The sequence below is a fragment of the Asterias rubens genome, chromosome 5 (genome assembly GCF_902459465.1).
Source record: "Asterias rubens chromosome 5, eAstRub1.3, whole genome shotgun sequence".
NCBI lineage: Eukaryota > Metazoa > Echinodermata > Asteroidea > Forcipulatida > Asteriidae > Asterias > Asterias rubens.
In genome coordinates this window covers 2,558,595-2,580,697 of record NC_047066.1, presented here as the reverse complement: position 1 = coordinate 2,580,697, position 22,103 = coordinate 2,558,595, and the positions used below count along the sequence as shown (strand labels likewise).

The 22,103-nt window shown below is 39.7% G+C and overlaps 3 protein-coding genes across 3 annotated transcripts; 2 read left to right on the top strand and 1 right to left on the bottom strand.

The window, feature by feature from the left end:
- Nucleotides 1-5,595: 5,595 nt before the first annotated feature.
- Nucleotides 5,596-11,931, bottom strand: LOC117289879 (39S ribosomal protein L50, mitochondrial-like). Its single transcript, XM_033771068.1, has 4 exons — nucleotides 11,833-11,931; nucleotides 8,935-9,122; nucleotides 8,122-8,263; nucleotides 5,596-6,313 (listed from the first exon to the last, which is right to left on the bottom strand). Exons 1-4 carry the CDS (start codon nucleotides 11,908-11,910, stop codon nucleotides 6,029-6,031), a joined length of 693 nt encoding a protein of 230 aa, XP_033626959.1. The 5' UTR covers nucleotides 11,911-11,931; the 3' UTR covers nucleotides 5,596-6,028.
- A 2,635-nt stretch (nucleotides 11,932-14,566) lies between these two features.
- On the top strand, nucleotides 14,567-15,769 carry LOC117290073 (ryncolin-1-like). Its single transcript, XM_033771321.1, has 2 exons — nucleotides 14,567-14,618; nucleotides 14,982-15,769. Exons 1-2 carry the CDS (start codon nucleotides 14,567-14,569, stop codon nucleotides 15,767-15,769), a joined length of 840 nt encoding a protein of 279 aa, XP_033627212.1.
- A 2,163-nt stretch (nucleotides 15,770-17,932) lies between these two features.
- LOC117290831 lies at nucleotides 17,933-20,724 on the top strand. Its single transcript, XM_033772389.1, has 2 exons — nucleotides 17,933-18,082; nucleotides 19,073-20,724. The coding sequence occupies exons 1-2, from the start codon at nucleotides 18,055-18,057 to the stop codon at nucleotides 20,620-20,622; spliced, it is 1,578 nt and encodes a 525-aa protein (XP_033628280.1). The 5' UTR covers nucleotides 17,933-18,054; the 3' UTR covers nucleotides 20,623-20,724.
- The last annotated feature ends 1,379 nt before the right edge of the window (nucleotides 20,725-22,103 follow it).

Sequence of the window (22,103 nt, the reverse complement as noted above, 5' to 3'; positions counted from 1 at the left end):
TTACGGTATAAATGAACACAAATTAATGGCCCAAGGTTTCAAACCTATATCAGAGTTTTTCTCGAAGGTTTGAATGGCAAGCCCCACTGCATCAGGAGAATTTGCTTGATGGGTCAGATTGTGTCGCCATTGCACTCCGCTAATCGCAGGAATTCAAATTTAGAGAAGTCGATTTGGCGTCCAATAAAAGCGGCATGCCTGAAAAGAGGGGACAAAGGAGTTCGTTTGAGTATAACAGTTTTGTAATTTGTTTATTTTTCATTAAAAACAATTGGGGTACTCCCTCTGTCTCATGTTAATGTATGCATAGTTTCATTCAATTATAATTATATACTCGTTTTCAATTAAAATGCTGGGGTATGAACTTTGGGGTAACATTATTTAAGTTATTTTGGTCATTTCGACCGGCGAAGTCAAACGAGGCAGTGTTTGCATCCACTCGACCAACGCGTCTTAGTTCGTTCGTGTTTTTGTTTCCCAAGCACACTGTGGTTTAAGATGAGCTAAAATAACACCTCAGCAAAGTGAAGAGCTCCACGTAAGACCCGAGCTACTGCCCACCGGGCCCTTTCACAGGCTGGTTGCTGACCTTACATGACCCCCAACGGCAAGAAAACCGTTCTCCTGGCCAGCCCTTCGCTGCGTCTGGAAATCTTCCTCAGAGAGTGGATACAGTTTCTAAGAATCGCAGATGTAGATGCTTCTGAACAGGACATTATCCAGTCATCAGGAGATCTTAAAAGGAAACCCTTTTAGCACTTTCAGGGGATGGCCGACCGGCCAGCATCCTCCCTTGACCGCCTAGTGTGATGAAGAAATCCCCCACGGCTTCAAGCGTGATCTCCTCGGCTCAGCATGCGAGACCCCCTGAGTAGGAGTCTGTGGTCCATCGTGCCTCGAAACCATCTGCACTAAAGTGGCTCATCCCCTCGAGATGAATTACAGACCATGGATGTTTAGCATAGTCGAAGCCGTTATAGTCTCAACCGTAGCCGTAGCCACAGCTGAAAGTTCGGACACGTCAGAAAAGGCATTATACTTCAATATTGATCCTTGTTGCCAAAGCTACAGCCGTATCCAAATGAATCCACTGACCCGCATGGCAGGACGCACAGATATCCAATATCAATTTTTTTCCAACATCTCGTAGCCGTAGCCACAGTTGCTATGTTCGGATACGGCCTTCGTGTTGATTGACCCATCATGTTTCCAACATCGTCGCTGTTGCCAACGGTTACAGCCGTAGCCAAATGAATCCACTGACCTGCATGGTACGACTCCTTACAGCCATTAGTAGCACTTCATCAAAAAATTACTAAACCAAATTAACCGACCATCCCTCTATTGCCATTGGGTTTTACTTGACAAGAAACTTGCCACGTACATGCAATGTTAAGGTTTGGATGGCCCTGGCGGTCTTACACTTTCGTATAATCTGTGTTCAGAGGAAGAGTCCTATAGAGGGCTAAGGTATACAGATATGCTTGTGGCGTTAATACTAGAGTCATCTTCATTTTGGGGGATGATGTTAAGGTGGGTGTGGTTGTTGGGGACGGGGGCAAGTTGAATTGGGGGATAGTAGGTAGACTTAATTTGAGAGGGGCTGTTCTACGTATCTATAATATACAATACTGTATCCAGGGGTGAGAGTCATTGCTGACAAAAAGGTCAAAAATAAGGAATACAATTACATGAGGCATGCTGATTTTATGGCATCTCCCGTCTGGTAACCCTAGTAGTTAATCGATATCGATGAGCTTCTGATGGGAACAGTCTCGGTGCTAAAGAAATATATATCAAAAGGGTATGATTTTGTTATATCTCAAGAAAATAAAAGCCACTTTTCTCACCAGGGAAATATAAAAAAGTTTGAATTCAGATGAAAGTCTGAAATTTCCGATCCTGTAAGGCCCTATCTTAAATAAAACAGAAAAGCCTTAAATAATAATAATAATAATAATAGTAAAAAAAAATAAAAATATAGCGCCAAATCCATCGAAAGCAATGCTCCATGGCGCTTATATACGAGAAACATTTAAAAACAAAATCCATAAAAAATCCCTTAAAGCGGTATTTTTTTCACATTATGTCCTTTTAAAATGCCCTGCAGCAATTCAAAATGCCTTGTGAGTGTTCTTACAGAAGATGTAACAATGTGGTTTATATTGATAAAAATGTAAATACATCTAAACTTTCAGAGTTGTTCAGTCCATGCCTCAGATTGACTGAAACAACAGCAGCCTCGGTTTTCAATACTTCCCATTGCTGTGAGCAACCCTGCCACCTATCAGCTGATGGCACAGGCCGTGTCCGTGACATCAACGAACGTCAACGGGTCTGACCATAAACGCCATGGGTCTCGAGACGCTGTGATCGGTGTCAGCACCATGAAGAACAAACACATCCCACACTTAAAAAACTCGCAGATTCCCTTTTACAAATCCATTATCTGCGAGAAAACTGGATACGTGTTTCTATTTTTGGTGGCTTAAATAACTTGCCCTGATTCGCCTCGGCATCTAATATCACAGATGAAGTGGACTGTAGTGATTTTTGCTGGCGGGGTGGTCCAGCATTACCGGCGTCACCTCCATATCATATTTAATGGCCTAGATTTTAAAATAATAAGTGGAAAATAAATATCCATTTGGTTGCTGTTTTATTAAGCGCGGGTTGTTTGATATGCAAGCCGCGAAAGCTCTGTTGCCTCTTTTTGGGGCCGGGGGTCAGACTACCCGTATAAAGTTCATCACACACAGTCCAATACGGATGCGTTAAAGTGACATTGATGAAACATGAATACATGGTTATTACTAAATAATCATGATAAATAATTTGTATCTCTTAATTTTGACTTAGCGCAAGTCATAATACCAGAAAGTGGATTCGAATCCTGGTATGGTCAATCGCGACACTCACTATCATAAATTCTTCTCTCCACGCAGGAGTACAAATGGTACCAGTGAGAGCTGGGAGTAACCGATAGACTGGCATCCTGTCCGGGGGAATATCTCAGTCGTTTATTGCCAATGAAACACCGGGTTGATGAGCCAATGGCGTTGACATATATATATATTTTTTTCACAAGTCATAGTCATCTGATATTTCATTAGGCCTATATATAAGTCACAATTACGGCTTATGCCAGTTACGAGAAATATCTAAAAACTCTCACTATAGTCAGCAAATAGTTTTGACCTTTTATGAGATGTATTAAGCATAATCGATACTTGTTATTTTCTTTTCTCTACTCTCAGTATGAACATCAAACCCCACAAGAACCGTGCGTTATGGAATTGTCAGTATTATCCAATATATATAGATACGTATTATACACACATACATTTTCTGAAGACTTGTCCATCTGGCTTCCCGTGAAGTACGAACAAAATTGTGATAAAGGTGTCTGTTTGCCACTTAAAGACAGTGTACACTATTGGTAATTGTCAAAGACTAGTCTTCACAGTTGGTGTATCTCATACAATAACAAACCTGTGAAAATTTGAGCTCAATCGGTCGTCGAATTTGCGAGATGATAATGAAAGAAAAAAAACCTTGTATCACGAAGTTGTGTGCTTTCTGATGCGTGATTTCGAGACCTCAAATTCTAAACTTGAGGTCTCGAAATCAAATTCGTGGAAAATTACTTCTTTCTTGAAAACCACGTCACTTCAGAGGGAGCTGTTTCTTTTTGAGTAATTACCAATAGTGTCCATACACTGCCTTTAATAATAGTTTGAGGCAGTTCTTCGTACACCAACCTTTACGTCTCTCATCACCACAGAGCCACTCTCACTCTCACGAGACTTTGATTTTAAAGTGACAACGCGGCAAGAAGGCAATTCGTTCGATATACAAACGGTAAAAAGGTTCTTGTGAACAAACTATTTGTACTTATTTGAGAAGTTTGAACATGTCCTAGTCTGACCGGCTTGCAAACCTAGACTATGCGCCTGTTTTGCTGGACCAGATGGCGATTGTAAATGTCTGTACGACTATTATGTTATCTGGCTTTTCGAAACACACGGACCTGCGAGTGCAAATGAATTGGCTTTATTTAAAGGCAGTGGACACTATTGGTAATTACTCAAAATAATTATCATAAAACATTACTTTGTCATGAGTAGTGGGGAGAGGTTGATAGTATAAAACATTGTGAGAAACGGCTCCCTCTGAAGTAACGTAGTTTTCGAGAAAGATGTAATTTTCCACGAATTTGATTTAGAGACCTCAGATTTATAATTTGAGGTTTCGAAACCAAGCATCTGAAAGCACAAAACTTCGGGTGACAAGGGCGTTTTTCTTTCATTATTATCTCGCAACTTCGACGACCGATTAAGCTAAAATTTTCACAGGTTTGTTATTTTATGCATATGTTGAGATACACCAAGTAAGAAGACTAGTCTTTGACAATTACCAATAGTGTCCAGTGTCTTTAAACAGATCAGAAGAAACATGTCGGCTTTGAAGGTACATAAAACTGTCTCCAGGAAAATCACCTTTTATACATAATGCTTGCCGAGAATTATTTAAAACCATACACTATAGTGTATGGTTTTAACCTCGATGGCACGGGAAAGACGATTTGGGGTTGTGTGAATCATGAACTCAGTAAAACATGGCGTGACCAAGGTCTACTCCTACCTGAGAAAAATATTCAAACATTAGGAGAATCGAAATGTCATAGTTTCCAGACATTAAACATTATGGGATCAACCATCCATTAGTGGCCCTTTTAAACTTTTCTAAAGGCGCTGGCATCACGGCGTACAGTGTAAATATTTCTCAACCACTTCACCGCAGCATACAGACTCTAATCCATGGCCTGGGGCACATTTTGCGCCTAATTCAAATATTAAGGATTAATCTCTGGGAACAAGCGCATAATAAAGTACATACAGTTCATGCACTTGGCTAACAATATTATTTGCTGTGGGATCGATCAAGCATAAATGAGACGGCATCGTAAATCGACAGCCAAAAATAGACTTCTTTGATGCGTTGTTGTCTTAGGCAGTGTCCTAATTATTAATGGCTGCGGCTCATGGCCAGATCACTGAATTCGTCAATGCTGCTGTCGCTCTGCAGCCATTGACATAGCCACAGCCGATAGTTTTCGACTGGTATTTTGTTTTATGGCAGCTGTGACTGTTTCTAAATGGCAGAACACAGGTTTATCGCAATGATACAACCGGCCGGGGCTGGGATACAGAAATATATTAATAGTAAGTAGAGGGCGCCCCAGTATTTGGACACACGTTCCAATGTTTATCCGTTAGTGAAGGCATCGTCACATAAACTTCCAATCCACATTTTTTTATGACATGTCAAACAATGAGGATTTGTGACCCAAAATAGTTCATCTACAGAATCAATGGAAATCAAAAGCCTACTGAAATCACCGAAGATTGATGAAACATTACATTGCTTCATTCATATTGTAGTGTCCATTGAAAATTACTGAATGAGCCTCGACCAAAGACTAGCCTAAAAGAAAGTATTTGTACATTTGTCGACAGAGGGCGCACTTCAGTCCTACCACTAAAGTCAAGAATCCAGCCGATAAAAAAAAAACTCAAACCAACTAAACAATCATCAAGTAAAGAAATTAAGTTTGTTGTTTTATTTGTCCATATGATAGGGTGCTTTCCACACATGAAATCTGATAATAATATAAAAGCCCAACTATTTCTGAAAAAAGGGAGATTTAACCATGTAAACTCGATGTGTTAATTACATGATGTTTGCCACATCGATGATCAGAAAATTAGCCGGTGTGGCATAAGATTCTGTGCCCCCATATGGCGAACTATGTACAAACTCCTCCAGCCCTTGTGAATTTCCCATATGGGGGACAGAATCTCAGGGGAAGGGAATTCCCTGCCACACCGGCACTAACAAAATTGCTAGAGACATCCCAGGAATACACCACTGACCCAATGGGTGAGTGGTGTCCAAAGTTATTCCACCCAATGGAATACACCGTTATTCTATGATAGATGCAATTTTTTTTCTTCTGCAATTAAATCTAGGTGCCCGATGATGGTTTAAACTTCCACTCCGGTGGTCTCTGCCTCTCTCTCGGTTTGACGTAATCTAAATGTTCTTGATAAAGCTCTAAGACAGAATCATCTTTGTAATCCCAATGAATCTTGAGATTGGGAGGGAGTTCCACGTTGCTCATGTCGCTGAAAACCGTCGTGTCTTTCACCTCCGTCTGGTAGAATGCCACCACGTCGTCCATGGTGCGCATCTTGCTCAGGAGGAAACTTGGGACGTCGTGTTTGAAGACTGTATGACATTTTGATAAGATCTGAGGATAGAAAATATTGAGATGTTTCTTAAAAGGATAAATACTGTAAAACAGAATTAGAACTGTTTACTGTATTATTACTGTTTTATTATATAAATATTAAATATATTAAATAATTTGCAATTGTACAAAAAGTGTAAAATGATCAACTTCAATGAACACAAAAAACACAATAATTTATAAACGAAATGCAAGATTTAAAACAAAAGCCAATTTAAATAAACAAAAGCCGTTATCAATGAACAAAAAGTCAATGTAAAGTTACAAAATTTAAGTGGAAGTTTAAGCCTATACTGAATCTGTAGCTACACTAAAGGAAAATGAAACATGTGAGACATAAAGAAACAGGTTTTTAATAAAGCAACATATATATATACGTATGGCTTGAACTTGGGATAACATGGTTACTGAGCCAGAATCAAGTTTACAAGATGAATCTAAATGAGAAAAAATTTCTTCAGTCGAAACATTACACCTATATTTTGAAGAAAAGATTTGTCTCATTTGTCTTAATATGGGTTCTACATTCTAACAGTATTATAATTCTCAACAGAATTCAAAGATATTTATCAGACTCATAGTCAACATTTCAAAATAATGAAAATGATAATGCAGTTAGGTATTGATATTCTATTGAAAAACACAAGCCCACTGGACTTGTAAGGTCATGAGTTTACTGGCCTGAGGCTAAAATCACTGGCCTCAGGTCTGCGTTCCAGTGTAAATGTCGAGCCCTGATATAGTGGAATGTCACGAGGGTAGAAGCTAGAATAAAAATGGGAAGGATTAGTCTGGTGACAAGTTGTGGAAGTAATGGGAAAGGAGATGAGGAGGTAATGGGAGAGGAGAAATGGACTAAAAATGGATTAAACAGAAAAGGCCGAGTCACACTGCATCGCTAACAAATATGATAACGATAAATGACACAAAGAAAACGCATTCTTTTGTTTGCTTTGCTCCACGCAGAATACGCCCTCGCCTTGTTCAACCAATCAAGGGTGTGTATTTTTGACGCTCTCGTTTTCGCTCCCCTTCACAAGGCCTGTGTGACCGGGCCTTCAGAGGAGATGGGATACTGGACAGGGAATTGTGGCCAGATCAGTTGAGATATAGTAGGGGAATCATTAGAACGTGGATTAACAAGAGATAGCAAATTGGGCCTCTGTGATCTGCCTGTGATCGAACACAGTTTAGCATTGCAATTTACATTATTAAATCAGTCACAATTTAATGTAAGAGGAGTATTGTAAGTGCATTAATATAGTCAAGATAAAAAGGGGTGATTTACAACAAGCACAACTCCACCAAAAAGGTGATCAACATGCCGTACAGGAGAACACAGAAAACACATCACATCACATCGAAAAGTACAAGAAAACATTGATCACATGCTCAAGAAGAGTCCTCCTTTATCCTTCGCTTTGGTGATTGTTGGAGGGATTTGAGACTGTAAACTGATTTGGGCAAGCAATTTACAAAAACATGAAACCAAAATCACATTCAAGAAACACTAAAAATTCATACCTGTACAAGGTTAACAAATACACTCATAATACTCAAGGATGTAATATTTATCAGTAAAAGTGAATTAAAAGATATATCAATGAGAAAACATTTATTAGCTCATTGCAAACTGCTTACCAACCAAAAGGACAATGCACCAATAAAACAGTTAATGGCCTGGTGTTTCGAGGAAAGACACTGCTATAGTGCTATTAGTGGGGTCGAAACCTTAGGCCATTACAAAAATATTGTAGTCATTGCAAAATGTGTATGAAGTACATCTGAAGTAAGAACAAACGACCGACCTGATATTTGATGAGATTGTCTTTTAGGTCTACTTCCGTCCAGTCACCCTCGGCTTTGTCTGGAAGGACCTCCAGAGTGACAGCTTGTAATTTCTCCATCAAATCCTCAGGTGGGTTATACACTCTCTTACGGGTTTTGGGTCTAAAAGAATGATTTTGATGGGATAACAAAAAACAGATGCAATAACAATTTGTTGAAATTATTACTGTGAATAAAAGAAAAACAAGTAAAAACAACCAAAACGGGTACATAATTAATGTTAAATGTAGATTAATTTGTCTTATTCGGTTCGGTTCCGTTTGTCTTACTTGATTTAGAGTATGTCCAAAAATTAATTGTATTATTTACTAGAAAGATGCAAGAACAGAACAGGACGAACTTATACACATATGAGCTAGGTACGTGTACCTAACCATCTAGTGTATTTAAGTGTACCGTAAAACTTGACAGCATGCCCAAGATTTTATTGTCTGGCCAGTAAACTTATGATCGGTCAAGTACGGAACAAAGTAGAATGAAGAGGGATTTAATAGGGAGACCAGTGACCACCAACATAAGGGATTATTTTTATTTATTTATTTCTTTCTTGAATACTCTGGGGTAACTTTGGGGAAACCTTTCAGAGAGAACACTGATTGTCAAAGGTGCCCAGCATTGAAACATCTTTCACAATTCTTTTTTAAATACACAAGAAAAATAATGGGATGGATAACTCGGTTGGTAGAGCGCCGGCCGTTAATCCGAAAGTCTTAGCTTTAAATCCCACTTCATTCAACCCCAAGTTATTATATTATTTTCATCTAGCTATCTACCTGTCGATGAATGTAGCTTTCGGCGTGTGAATGATGTCCATGTACTGAGGCTCAATCTCAACGATCTCTTCCTCCATGAGCTCATCTTCCACGTCTTGGCTCGGACCACTCCCTTTTAAGATCTTCTTGACCCATGACTGCTCAGTGCTCCGGAGATTGTCAATGGCAAGGATGCTACTTGTGCTTACCTACAAAGAAACAAGAACGTACAAGTAACCTTACGCACAAGAGTATAGTTAACGTCATTAAAATGATATTTATTTACAAATAAATCAAGCACCCCAGAAGTAATACCGTAATTGACAAAGTAAGGAAGACCAGATATAATTTATAGGGTTAGTTTGGTAGACCCCGGCACGTTAAACTGGAGGTTGTTGGTTCAACCCCCCTTTGGCCTTGAGCATATTGAGTAATCTTTTCCTAGATAACCCTATGTTTTGGAAGGAATTTTCGATCTGAAGCTGTCCATGCACAATATTCAGATTTCAGCTAAAAATGTAAAATGCAAGATGTTCAATATGGGGAGGCATTAAAAGGTAACCACACTTACAATTACATTTATCATGTTTATTTTTAAGTACTTCAACAAATAAAAAAATTGAAAGTTTAATTTATTAATCATTTGGTGGGGCGAGCAATACCAATGCGCTTATAGAGACTTTCTTTTGGAGGTATTAAGCGCTTACTCCTAGAGCTAAGAGGTTCATTCTGCTATCATCTCAACACACGTGGAGAAGATAAGCAGAACGACCCTCTAGTTTGAGTATTTTTAACTTAAAGACCCTGGACACTATTGGTAATTGTCAAAGACCAGTCTTCTCACTAGGTGTATCTCAACATATGCATAAAATAACAAACCTGTGAAAATTAAGCTCAATTGGTCGTCGAAGTTGCGAGACAATGATGATGAAAGAAAAAAATACCTTGTTACACGAAGTTGTGTGCGTTTAGATGCTTGATTTCCAGATTTCAAATTCTAAGTCTGAGGTCTCGAAATAATTTGCAAAAATTATTTCTCGAAAACTATGTCACATCAGATGGAGCCGCTTCTCACAATGTTTTATACTATCAACCTCTCCCCATTACCCGTTACCAAGTAAGGTTTTGTGCTAATATATAATTATTTTGAGTTATTACAAATCAATAGTGTCCACTGCCTTTAGTTTAAAAAGCACTATCTACAATACTATTTTCTCTCATTCTCTCTCTCTCTAGTCGACCGAGGTCGGAATCTTGTTGAGGCTCGCCCATCCCTGTCTATCTCTCATTAGGTTGGGAAGATCAGCTGGAAGCACCCCGATGTCCATAGCAACTACATCTGTATAGCTGAGCCTTTGTCTCACCCTGTTTCTCCTTCCATGTTTCGGTGACCAGGTGATAAGCTGAGAGACAGGTTCTTTGGTGCTTCTGTATGAATGCCCTGCTAATCTCAGACGATGCTGTTGTATTTTGGTGGATAGTTTTGGTTCCTCAGTTCTGTATTTGTCATGTGTTAACTCCAGTAAACGTTGAAACATTTCCGCAGTTTTGTATAGCACCCATCCAGTTTTTCTTCAAGTTCCCTTGTATCCGAGCCACACAATATAAATCAATGGTCTCAATCAAAGTACTGTTTTACTTTTTAATAATATATTAAAGCCAGTGGACACTTTCAGTAAACAGTGTTGTCCGAGGCCCACACTTCGTGTATCACAACTAGTGTATAAAACAATACACCTGTGAAAATTTAGGCTCAATCGGTCATTGGAGTCGGGAGAAAATAACGGGAAAACCCACCCTTGTTTCGCTGGTCATTACATGTGTTTACTATAAATCCGTAATTCTCGTTGTCGAGAATTGGTAATTGTTTTATGTTTTCTCAAAAAGTAAAGCATTTCATGGAATAATATTTCAAGAGAAGTATTTTACCATTACCTTCTGTAAACCCTGTAAGTGATTTGTAAATCTGTGAATAGAGGAAGGAATAGAAGGAGCTCGAACGACCCGCAAAACCGCAGAGTAACAAAAGAATACCCTGACAATGCCCCCGTCTAACCAGTGGAAAAAGATAGGAGACCTCCAGCTGGACGGCCGATTAACAACAGGATTAGATTTCTTTGTACAGAACGTGAGGTACTGCCGCTCTGCACCGTTGCCTTCGTGTAAAGTTGAATCATTGGAGACAAGAATTGTGAATATACACGTTTTCATTTACCGTTTGTGGTGTTTCACTGAAACATCATGGCATATTTTTTTATTTTTTTTAACTTTCCGGTCACTAGCGGTGGTTCAAAATTTGGGTATTAGCACACGAGGGTGGTTGGTATTCAATTGGGTTTTTCGATTTGGTGAGCACAAGTGTACACAATTTTTATCAGGTCTCAAAAAAGTTGTTTTTCTGTATTATATCCATACGATATACGACACCATGGTTGAGTGAAGAACCAAGTGCGCACGCGCAAACTCACATACGCCAGTTCGCCCATTGTCTGTATAAGGTATGTCAGTGATTACGAGGTGTTGTTAAACGACCGCGGTACCGCAGGTTCGACTTTTGAAGTCCCTTCGTTCGAGCTCCTTCTCTTCCTTCCTCCATGGTTATAGAAATGCAGTTGTTATTATTTATATTATTATTGTTATTTATTCCGTTTTCTTTTACACTTGTTTTGAAATCGATTGACTAAAACATATTGTGTAAATCAAAAAACAAAAAAAATATTCCTGTAGAGTGTTTGGGGGGGGGGGGTCCACTACATCACATGGCACTCACTTCATTTCAATTCATCATTGCAACAAATTGAAAAATAGTGGCGGTAGGCCTAACAAATAGTAAAAATAAAATAAAATGCTAAATTAGCAAGCTCAATAACAATATACAAACTTCTACCTCCATGACTAAACACACCGTTATTTACTTACCTGCCGATGGACAATTACATTAAATAAAGACGATAAACGAGCAATTCTCGGCAAACATCTTCTGATGTGCGCCGCCATGATGGATTTTGGCTGAAATGTACCTAGAATCCCGTACGTTAAATCACTTATAATTACTGCCTTATTTGAGGTACCAGACCAGTCGTCGAAGGCTTGGTTGAAACCATTTCTACGTACAGAGGGTAGAGCATCTATCTAAAATGAAAACAATGACAGTTTTGTACAAGATGTTAATTAAAATAGATTATACAATCACCAGTTGTTATTCTTAAACTTTGACTAATCTCTCTACTTTGCAATAATTTGTAACTTTGATGTATTAAGACATTGCTATGCGGTGCTTATTTCTCCCCCTAAAAAATGTCAAAACCCACCAATAACGTTTATAACCAACACGAATACCAGATACTGGTTTGACATTCATAATCATCCACATTAATAATAGTACCCTGCCTAATAAAGTAGAAAATACTTTTCCCCCTCACACCCGTACAATGATCTCAATAATATTTTTTTTTTCTGATTGGCTTTTAAAATCCTCCAGGGAGATGGTATCGAGTAATCAATTATCTAATGACCAATCAGAGGATCCTAAATTGGGCCGATATAATCTATAAAAAAAAGGGGGGGGGATAAACTATCCTATCACATAATACATGTATAAAAGAAAATCTGTCTGAGCCATATATCAACTCACAAAACGTGTTGTTAACATGTCCACATGATGCCTATACCTGGGTAAATTTTAAAAAGTTGTATAATTTGGTTTCATCTACCATCGCAATGTGACATTGGCAATGTTGTACACAAAAGATTCTTGCAGATTTTGTCTTGCCCCATCTTAATACATCACTGTCCCATAATGATGATGATTGACACCCCTCTAGGACATGTAGTGGTCCAGCTTAGGACATCAATGGGCTGACCAGTGTGTAATAAGAAGAACACAAAATTCCCCACGGAGCGAGGTAAAAAAATGAAATAATTATTAAAAACATGAAAACTTCGAGAACACACACTACAAGAGACAAAAGTGTGCAAAAGAATACGCATGTTTACGTCTGAATGATTCCACCGTTAAAATGGTGGTAAATGAATAATGGACAGTTTGGCCACGATATTGCTTTAATACGATGATACTTCTGCAACAGGCGACACGAATTTACTGAATAATATGCCATTTGGTTGTCGTTAAATTAATGTTGGATTCAGCCATCGGTCTGTCTCTGTGATACACTGACTGATGTGGAACACGAACAACCACATGGTATAGCTTTTTCAACGCATACGCCCTTCTCTCGAATTTACTGAATAATAAGCCATTTGGTTGTTGCATAGAGCATGGAGGTAGAATAGAGCATGGTTGTTGTTATTGTCGGATTCAGCCTTCGGTCTGTCTATGCGATACACTGACTGACGTGAACACAAACAACCACATGGTATAGCTTTTTCAACGCAACCGCTGCTACGCCCTTCTCTATCAATCTTCATAAAAATGTTAATCAGCCCTTGTTTTTTTTTTTTGGTGTTGGAGGGGGGTGGGGGCTGCCCAAGGCGCAGTGAATATTGTAATTATTCACCTGAGAAGTAGCCAGGCGTGTTGTTCAAGTTTATTTTGTTATAACGAAGCCATGGTAACATCAATACGAGTATTATTACGTTAGATATTCAATGACCACAGGCCTTAAAAAAAAAAACATACAAAGCAATATTCTCCCATAACGTTGGTCTATTTAAGTCAACTTTTGCAAATATTCATGAAAACCAAAGACATATCAATTTATAAGTTGGTCAAGTTCAAAATGCTGTTAATTGTGTTGTTCTTCTTGCTGTTGCTGTTGCTGTCGTTGCTGTCGTCGCCGTCGTCGTCGTCGTAATCGTCCTCGCCGTCACCGTCGCCGTCGCTGAGCCGGCGCCGCCGCCGTCGTCGTCGTCGTCGTCGCCGTCGCCGTCGTTGTTGTTGTTGATATTATAATTATTGAGTGAGTGAATTCTCTCGCCATAAGCCATTTTAATTATGTAATTCTGCTGCTGGCAGCGAATTGAATAGATTGTTAATAACCATTAAAGGCAGTGGACACTATTGGTAAATGTCAAAGACTAGCCTTCACAGTTGGTGTACCTCAACATAATCATAAAATAACTAACCTGTGAAAATTTGAGCTCAATCGGTCATCAAAGTTGCGAGATAATAATGAAAGAAAAATAACACTTGTCAAACGAAGTTGTGTGCGTATAGATGGTTGATTTCGAGACCTCAAGTTCTAAATCTGAGGTCTCGAAATCAAATTCGTGGAAAATTACTTCTTTCTCGAAAACTATGTCACTTTGAGGGAGCCGTTTCTTACAATGTTTTATACCATCAACCTCTCCCCATTACTCGCCACCAAGAAAGGTTTTATGCCAATAATTATTTTGAGTAATTACCAATAGTGTCCACTGCCTTTAAATACAAAAAATAAAATAAAAGATAAGCTGAGAGTCGTCAAGACAACGGCTGATGTGAAGTTGTGCATCTCTTATTGATTTCGAATTGAAATCAGTTTAATTATGAACAAGAGTGAAGTTTTGATGGATAAACTTAAAACTTCATCAAATCATCCAGTTCATAAACTGTTTTCTGTTTAATTTGTTTGTAGACAAAACTATCTTATAGTATTTTTATTTCATCACACACAATAAATAAAGACACACGAAAATCCCGTACGGCATAGTTATGACGTGGATCAGAGCTCCGTCTGTGATTGGTCTAAACGTGTTGAAGGCGTGTACACACGTGAGTCGATTTCTGTCTATTATAGTCGCCCAAAGGCGCACCGCGGCGGCACTCATCTTGCAGTGACAATGGATACTTTCCACACTGGTTTATGATGAGCGCCTCGAGATCACAACATACCCAAGCATTGAGAAAGTAAGGAACGTTCTCGCCCACATAGAAAGATTTAAATTTAAAATCTTTCTTACTTTACTTCTTGGATTGGTTTCACTGAACGGCTGCCAAGCCCATCTCGACCGTACATTTTTCGCAGCTAACCATCGGGCTCTTGAGAATGTCAATTTCTTAGTAAAGAAGTTCAGTTCAGCTGTGCTCTGTGTGAGTTACTGTCACTCTGAACATGATTGCAAATCAGTGAACTACCGTCTGAAAGATCAACGATGTGAGCTAAATAATGCCACCAAAGACCAGTATCCTGATAACTTTGTCGACGAGTATGGCAAGGTATACTATGACGATGATGTGAACACCCCTCACTCCTCCCTGTTCGTAGGAAGTACTTGTAACGAGCTCCTTGAGGCAGGTTTTGAGAGCGGTATCTACACTATCTTTCCCAGTGGTGGGTTCCCGGAGGGTCTCTCAGTCTACTGTGACATGACAACCACTGGAGGAGGATGGATCGTCATTCAAAGGCGCCTAGATGGAAGCTTTGACTTCTACCGGGACTGGGCGGACTACCGGGCAGGTTTTGGCAACTTGACGGGTGAATTTTGGCTTGGAAACGATAACCTACGCGCCTTGACCGAGTCGGAAGGAACATGGCAGTTCCGTGCTGAAGCGGAAGATTGGAATGGCGAAAAAGTTTGGTCAGAGTATGGTGTTTTTCGAGTTCACGGAGAGAACTTCGCGCTCTTTTTCGATGTACAAACCGATAGCAGGTCAGATAACACTAACGAACTACGTATTTTTCTAGATAACGAAATGTCGTTCAGCACAAGGGACAGGGACAATGACATCAGAGCGGATGGACACTGCGCCCAACGATACAAAGGAGGTTGGTGGTATGCCACGTGCTGGATTTCTAACTTAAACGGTGTGTATTATGACGGACCAATGGAAGCTGAAGATGGTATCGTACTGTACAGATGGAAGAACAGTTATGACACAGTAAAAAAATGTAGCATGAAAATTCGCCGTGTATAAAGTGTAAAAAAAAATGGTCGATATTATTTCAAATCAAGGGCATGTTTTTGAAAATAACCACTGCGAACTTGCTTGGTTGATTTGTAATTGTCGCATGCACTTTACCGCGCGTGGTTTGTCAAAACAGGAGAGATCCAAAATATTGCACAGAAACAAGTTAGTGGCAGAGTTCCTATGTATATGGTAACGAGCAATGGAGAGCAGATGATATTATAATAAAACATTGTGAGAAACGGTTCCCTCTGAAGTAAACGTAGTTTTTAAGAAAGAAGTAATTTTTCACTAAAATATTTGAATTGAATTCGATACCTCATCAGCAGATGTCTCAAATTCAAGCATCTGAAAGCACACAACTTGCGCGACAAGGATGTTTTTATCTTCCATTATTCTCTCGCAACTTCGATGACTAATTTAGTTCAAATTTCACACAGGTTGAAATGCATGTTGAGATACACCAAGTGAGAAGACTGGTCTTTGACAATATTACCAAAAGGTGTCCAGTGCCTTAAAAACAAGTGAGTTGTGCGTGAATAAAGTACATATCCTTTTAAATTAGAATGGACGACATGGAACGTCATGGTTCTGCTCACCCTGAGAAATAATTGTGCGATGACGGGCAATGAAATATGCGTAGTATTGTAAGAAGAGACCACAGACATGAATAGAGGTAGACTTGCAAGTCTGAGATTGCGGTCATCACGCCGAATTAAACTAGTTTCCGTTGTTTTTTCCGCTTGAATAATACCCTTTTCATCGCTCCTTGTTGTTTCATTTACTATTTTTTGTTTTGTTTATATTGTGATGTATTGATTAAACCACTGTGGCACGTGACTACTTTCTTAAAACTGCTCATGAATATAATTGTAGTGCACAGTCCATGTATATAGGTTAAAGTTCACGCTGTGTTTATGTAAATAAAATCACTTTCCAAAGTTGGTAGCTATTGAAGTGCTGTGATGACTTTAATCTCCCCACGCAAATACATCACATTTATTATATAACTAAAGAACCGTTACAGGGTAGGGTCCAGACAAGATTATGGAAGTTTATAAATAATTGAAGAACACATAGTCTCTCTTGGTCATCAATTCATGCCTGCTAAATTTATACTCGGATCACACCCGGCCAAGACCCATTACCAAAGTACCCCCCCCCCCGCCCCAAAAGAATTCTACCCAACGCCCCCACATTTACGATCTGCCCTCGGGATGATGGAGATGATGATATGCCGTCTGCTGAGAATTAAAGATGCAGACACAATAATATTGATAAAGCTGTTTTCCAGATTATAAAAACCAATATCACAGCACAAAATGGTGCTCCAAATGGGCTGGATTAAGCCTTCAATAAATCAAAAGCCAACTTCTGAATTAGGTGTAAATATCACCTCAGACCCCCCCCCCCCCCCGTCACTGAGCGAAGAGCAGTGCTAACGCCGAAGTACCAATTCTTATTTCAAATTGCCCCCCCCCCGCAAACAAAATAAATAAATAGATAAATACGGACCTGATCACACCACTTTGCAAAAAAAAAAACTATAAAGAAAGACAATTTTTTTATACAACAAATAAAAACCGGTGACTGGTGAATTGAAGTGCAGCTTGTAAAACGCACACAAAATTCTTTTTAATCTCCCCATCCAAAACTATCCCCTTTCTTGTTTAGTTGCATGCGATCATCAAAGGAAAGTATGTTTTAACCACTGCTTTCAAACATAGACCATCATACCAATAATAATGTCATTGCCATGCAAGTATACAGAAAAGGTGGTGCTACGTCTAAGCTCAACAGAGGGTGCTATCACACGTTGCTCTCACACGCACACTTTTGCTTTCAGGTAGACTTGTGGACAAGTCGTTAAATCGGCCCCACGCGCTGAGATAGTGCTCCCCCGACAACGCTGCTCTCGCGCGAACTCACTGCTCTCGCGCGAACTGATGGCTCCCCGATTTCGACTCAGTCGAAATCGGGGAGCCATCAGTTCGCGCGAGAGCAGTGAGTTCGCGCGAGAGCAGTGTTGTCGGGGGCACTATCTCAGCGCGTGGGGCCGATTTAACGACTTGTCCACAAGTCTAGCTTTCAGGTTGTTTTGTTCGTAAACTTGAATATCAAACCAGTAACTAGTTTCTCCAAACAGGGTCTCAAAACCAAACCGGTTTTAAAACAAGTAAAACCAGCAAATTTTCACGACTGCAGGAGGTGTAAATTTCATGCATTTGTTCGCCTTTATTTACTATATTTTGAATTGCAATGATTGATGAATAAATCGATGTTAGGTGTGAGTGATGAAGGCAAAGCAGAAGAAGCAGAAGAGTAAGTTAGATTAGAATAATGTTTATCACTTTGTAAGTTTGTTTGTTCAATTTTTTTTCAAGTAGTTTCAATCAAGTTCTTCAATTCAATTCAATAATTCCTTCCTCTCAATCGTTGAGTCAATGATGATATTTCCTTCCTCCATACGATGATAGCGATTGCATGCATACTCAGACTGAGTGTCTTATTCTAATGATGAAGTAGCTAACGTAACTGGGGCGCTGTATTCCTTTTTTCGAAATTTGGACATTATCTGACCGATAGTGTCAAAATTTCGAAAAAGAAATACAGCCTCAGTTTTATACTGGGTTGGTCTAAAGAACTATGGGAAAAGTTTCCGTATGGCGCCATCACTTTGTCATTCAAAATGAAATAATATAGTATCTAATTTACCTCAATGAGATATCCCTTTTTGTAAAAATGAGTGAAAAAGTGGTGGCGCCATACGGAAAGTTATCCTAACTATGAAGTTCGTTCTGCTATTGTCTCCATGAACAAAAGCATGTATTTTATCTCGCTTTCGTCTCCACAAACGTGGAGACGATAGAATAGATAGCGGAACGAACTTCATAGTTCTTCTAGACAACAATAGGAGTAACGAAAGCCTCTATGTTTTTTTTTAATGTAAACCAGTTATTCCAAAATGGCCAGGATCAGTGAAGTATTTCTGAGCAAGTTGAAAAATAATATTTGTTATACCTTTTTTTAAATGTTAGTTAGTAACTTCAACAGCTGGCAACATCACTCCCAAGGAGGCAAAGAGGTTTCCGTTTAGCTAACACATTTACTGGTTAAACCATTAAAAAAGAGGTTGAGAAATACAATTTATAGATCAATGTACATGTACCCTGTCTTCACTCCCCCGCCCCACCACCGATTTTTTGGTTTGTTTTAAAAAATAATACATTGATGTTTTTCCTTTATAACAAATTGTCACTCAAACAACAACATGTAAGTTTTATTTTTATTTTTCTCCCACTGAAAAATCAGAAAACACCATGAAAATGAAATGGAGCCTACAAGACATGGCGAGGGCTGTGAAGGCAGTACGGGAAGACAAAGTCCCTTTACAACGAGCTGCCACAAAGTTCAAAGTGCCAAGAAACACACTGAGATATCGGATCGACAATGACATTCCCATCAAAGAACTAAAACACATCCAGAGAGGGCCCATCACTGCCCTGAGTCGCAATAGTGAAGAGCATCTCGCAAACTTCATAGTCTACTTGGAGAAACATGGCTTCATGCTTCATCGCAAAGTAATAAATGATTTTGCCTGGTTGATGGCCAAGAAAGAAGGCACACACGTCAAGTTCAACGGGGCAATGGGTCCGGGGAAGCAGTGGTGGTCGGGATTTCGTCAACGCCACCCCGAAGTGAGTGTCTGGAAACCACGGAAGTGCCTTCCCCTTACGCAAGCGAACGTTACAATGAAAAACAAGCTGAAACGACATTTTAAGGCACTCGATAGAGTCCTTGAGGAGAACGGTATTAAAGATGATAGAAGGAGGATCTTCAACTGTGGGGAGTCCGGGGTTGAGGTTGACATTGCGTCCCGGCAACCAGGCTACCACGACACGAGACAAGGACCAGGCGCAGAGAACGTAGAAACCAAGGAACACATCAGCATCCAGTTGTGTGTTACTGCATCGGGAGAGTCACTACCCCCAATGCTTATATACAAAGGGAAGAAATCTCCCAAGGGCAGAGCCATTCAGGGAGGTCCCGTAGGGGCACTCTATGCAACCTCAAAGACGGGCTTCTTGAACTCTGAACTTTATCTTCTGTGGTTCAAGAAGATCTTTCTCAAACACATCACTGACCGTCCAGTCGTCTTAATCCAGGAAGGTACTAGCTGTCACATGACGCCAGAGATCGTCGAGTGCGCGCAGCAGAACAAAGTCGCTTTGTATTGCATTCCGATGGGAACCTCGCGCATCCTTCAACCCCTTGAAGTCAGCGTCATGGAGCCGCTTAAAGAGCAGTTGAAAAAGGCCGTAACTGATTTGCATGAGTTCAAGAACAGTCCGGGTCCTGTCATCACTCGCTTGAACTTTGCCTGGGTTTTCAGGGAGCCGTTCGATAATGCAATGTCCAAACATACCATCAAGAAGGGGTTTAAGAAGACTGGGCTCTGTCCCTGGGATCCAGACCGGATCGCAATCGAGGCGAGGAAATCCGACATCATCGAGGTGGACCCAGGGACTGAAGTTGAAATCAACGAGCAGACCCCAGTGGCTCAGCTGGCCGTCATGGTCTCTGAAGTGCCTGAACCCATTCGGGGTCAAGATGATGAGATTATTGAGATGGTCGTCAACGACGAGGACAGCAATGAGGTCATCATTATTGATCAGATCATCGATATGGGGATCAGTACCTCGGGACAGCTTGAACCAGTTCAGATACTTGAAGACGAGGAGGCACATTCTATATCGAGCGATGACTTGGATGAGATTCTTGCGGAGGAAGATGAAGAAGAAGAACTTTTAAATGAAAGAAGAGGGTTGTCTGATGATGAATTAGTTATTATTTCACAATAGTTCACCAGTAGAAGCCTAGAATTACACGCAGGACACTAAGGCTACAACCTCTGTTGCCCCTGGTCTTGGCCTTCGTGCCCCTTCAAAAGTTCCCCATAGACTTTAAGATTTTCCAGTGGAAGAGCCCTTTGCAAAATGAAAATGACCTTGCCCTCTCAAAGATGAAACTCCAGGCCTGCAGTAGTCCCACAGATATTGTCAATTGAACAGTTTATTTTGGGGTCAAAACTAAGTTTCATCTCAAAGGAGGTTGTTCTTTAGGAAAATCTAGATTTTGCATACTGTCTGTTCATTTTGTAAATTGAAATACACTGTACAAATGATCACGTATGAGACAGTTTCCCTTTTTAAAAGTTAAATTCTCAGTTGCATACGTCGAAGGCACCAAAACTTGAATGTCTTAGAATTTCCTTTTTTACACCACCCAGAATAATGTACACTACATCCATCAATAAGATAGAGGTTGTGTTCTCCTTCATTACAGTTGTGAAAAATGAAATTAATGTGGTTGGAATTTCACAAACATTTCTATTTATTGGTTTGTCAAATTTATACATTTTTTTACATGTAGTGTACGTAGAGAATATCTGGCTCAATTGTCGTCTGAATCACGTGTTCACGCCCTCTTTGTCAGCTGTAGACATCAATGTTTTATCAATCCCATGATAAATGCCTGTAACCCAATTTGGGTCCCAAACCATGGCACCAGGGCTCAAATTTGGGAATAAAAAAAAACAAAAGACTGCAGGGCTTGTATAGCTCAAGATTTTTTACTGGACCAGAGAATTTGTTACAAGAAGGGTATCGGCACAGTTTCACTTTTCATCTGTTTTTGGGTAGGCTGACTAGGGAAGATTTATCTCATTTTCTCATAGGTAATAATTCAATCAATACTCAATGGAATTGAAGAACATTTGTATTTATTACATGTAGCTTAAATTACGTTTAATTTTAAACTGCATTGATATGTTATTAATCTAAAAACACAAGGGCCCGATGCATAAATCACTGGCATTGATTGGGCCAGTCGTCCACTGTTTATTTCAAAAAGGAAAGCTGAAGTTTTCAAATGAAATGCCAAATGAAATGATTTTATATAGTTTGATTTTGCCCAATGTGTGTAAAGCACTGTATTCTGAGTCCTGTGAACAAGTTCTACAGGCGTACTGGATTAATATTTTGTGTAACTTAACCATGACGCTGGGTAACATTCCGACGGGTTAACTTTCCCACCATCCGCACTTGGATTATTATTTGACTCGAGTAAACTAACCGAGCCCGTGGGTAAACTAACCGAGCTGGCCCCCTGCGTAACATTGAATAGTTCGATAATCACAAAAATCTTATTCTTCCATGACAAAACTTGTAAGCTTCTTCGGGTCACGGACGGTCGGGTTAGTTACCTGGGAGGAAGACTTCCTGGGCTGTTCACATTGGACTTAAAACGGCTAAGTTACCCATTGGCTCGGTTAGTTTACCCA

Excerpts from the sequence above, each read along its gene's own strand:
- LOC117289879 (XM_033771068.1), bottom strand. The coding sequence starts at position 11,910 with ATGGCGGCGCACATCAGAAGATGTTTGCCGAGAATTGCTCGTTTATCG. Across the intron at positions 9,123-11,832 it reads ATGTAATTGTCCATCGGCAG|GTAAGCACAAGTAGCATCCT; the intron begins GTAAGTAAATAA and ends GTTTCTTTGTAG. Across the intron at positions 6,314-8,121 it reads ACAATCTCATCAAATATCAG|ATCTTATCAAAATGTCATAC; the intron begins GTCGGTCGTTTG and ends TTCTATCCTCAG.
- LOC117290073 (XM_033771321.1), top strand. The coding sequence starts at position 14,567 with ATGACGTGGATCAGAGCTCCGTCTGTGATTGGTCTAAACGTGTTGAAG. Across the intron at positions 14,619-14,981 it reads TCTAAACGTGTTGAAGGCGT|TGAACTACCGTCTGAAAGAT; the intron begins GTACACACGTGA and ends ATTGCAAATCAG.
- LOC117290831 (XM_033772389.1), top strand. The coding sequence starts at position 18,055 with ATGAAGGCAAAGCAGAAGAAGCAGAAGA. Across the intron at positions 18,083-19,072 it reads AAAGCAGAAGAAGCAGAAGA|AAAACACCATGAAAATGAAA; the intron begins GTAAGTTAGATT and ends CTGAAAAATCAG.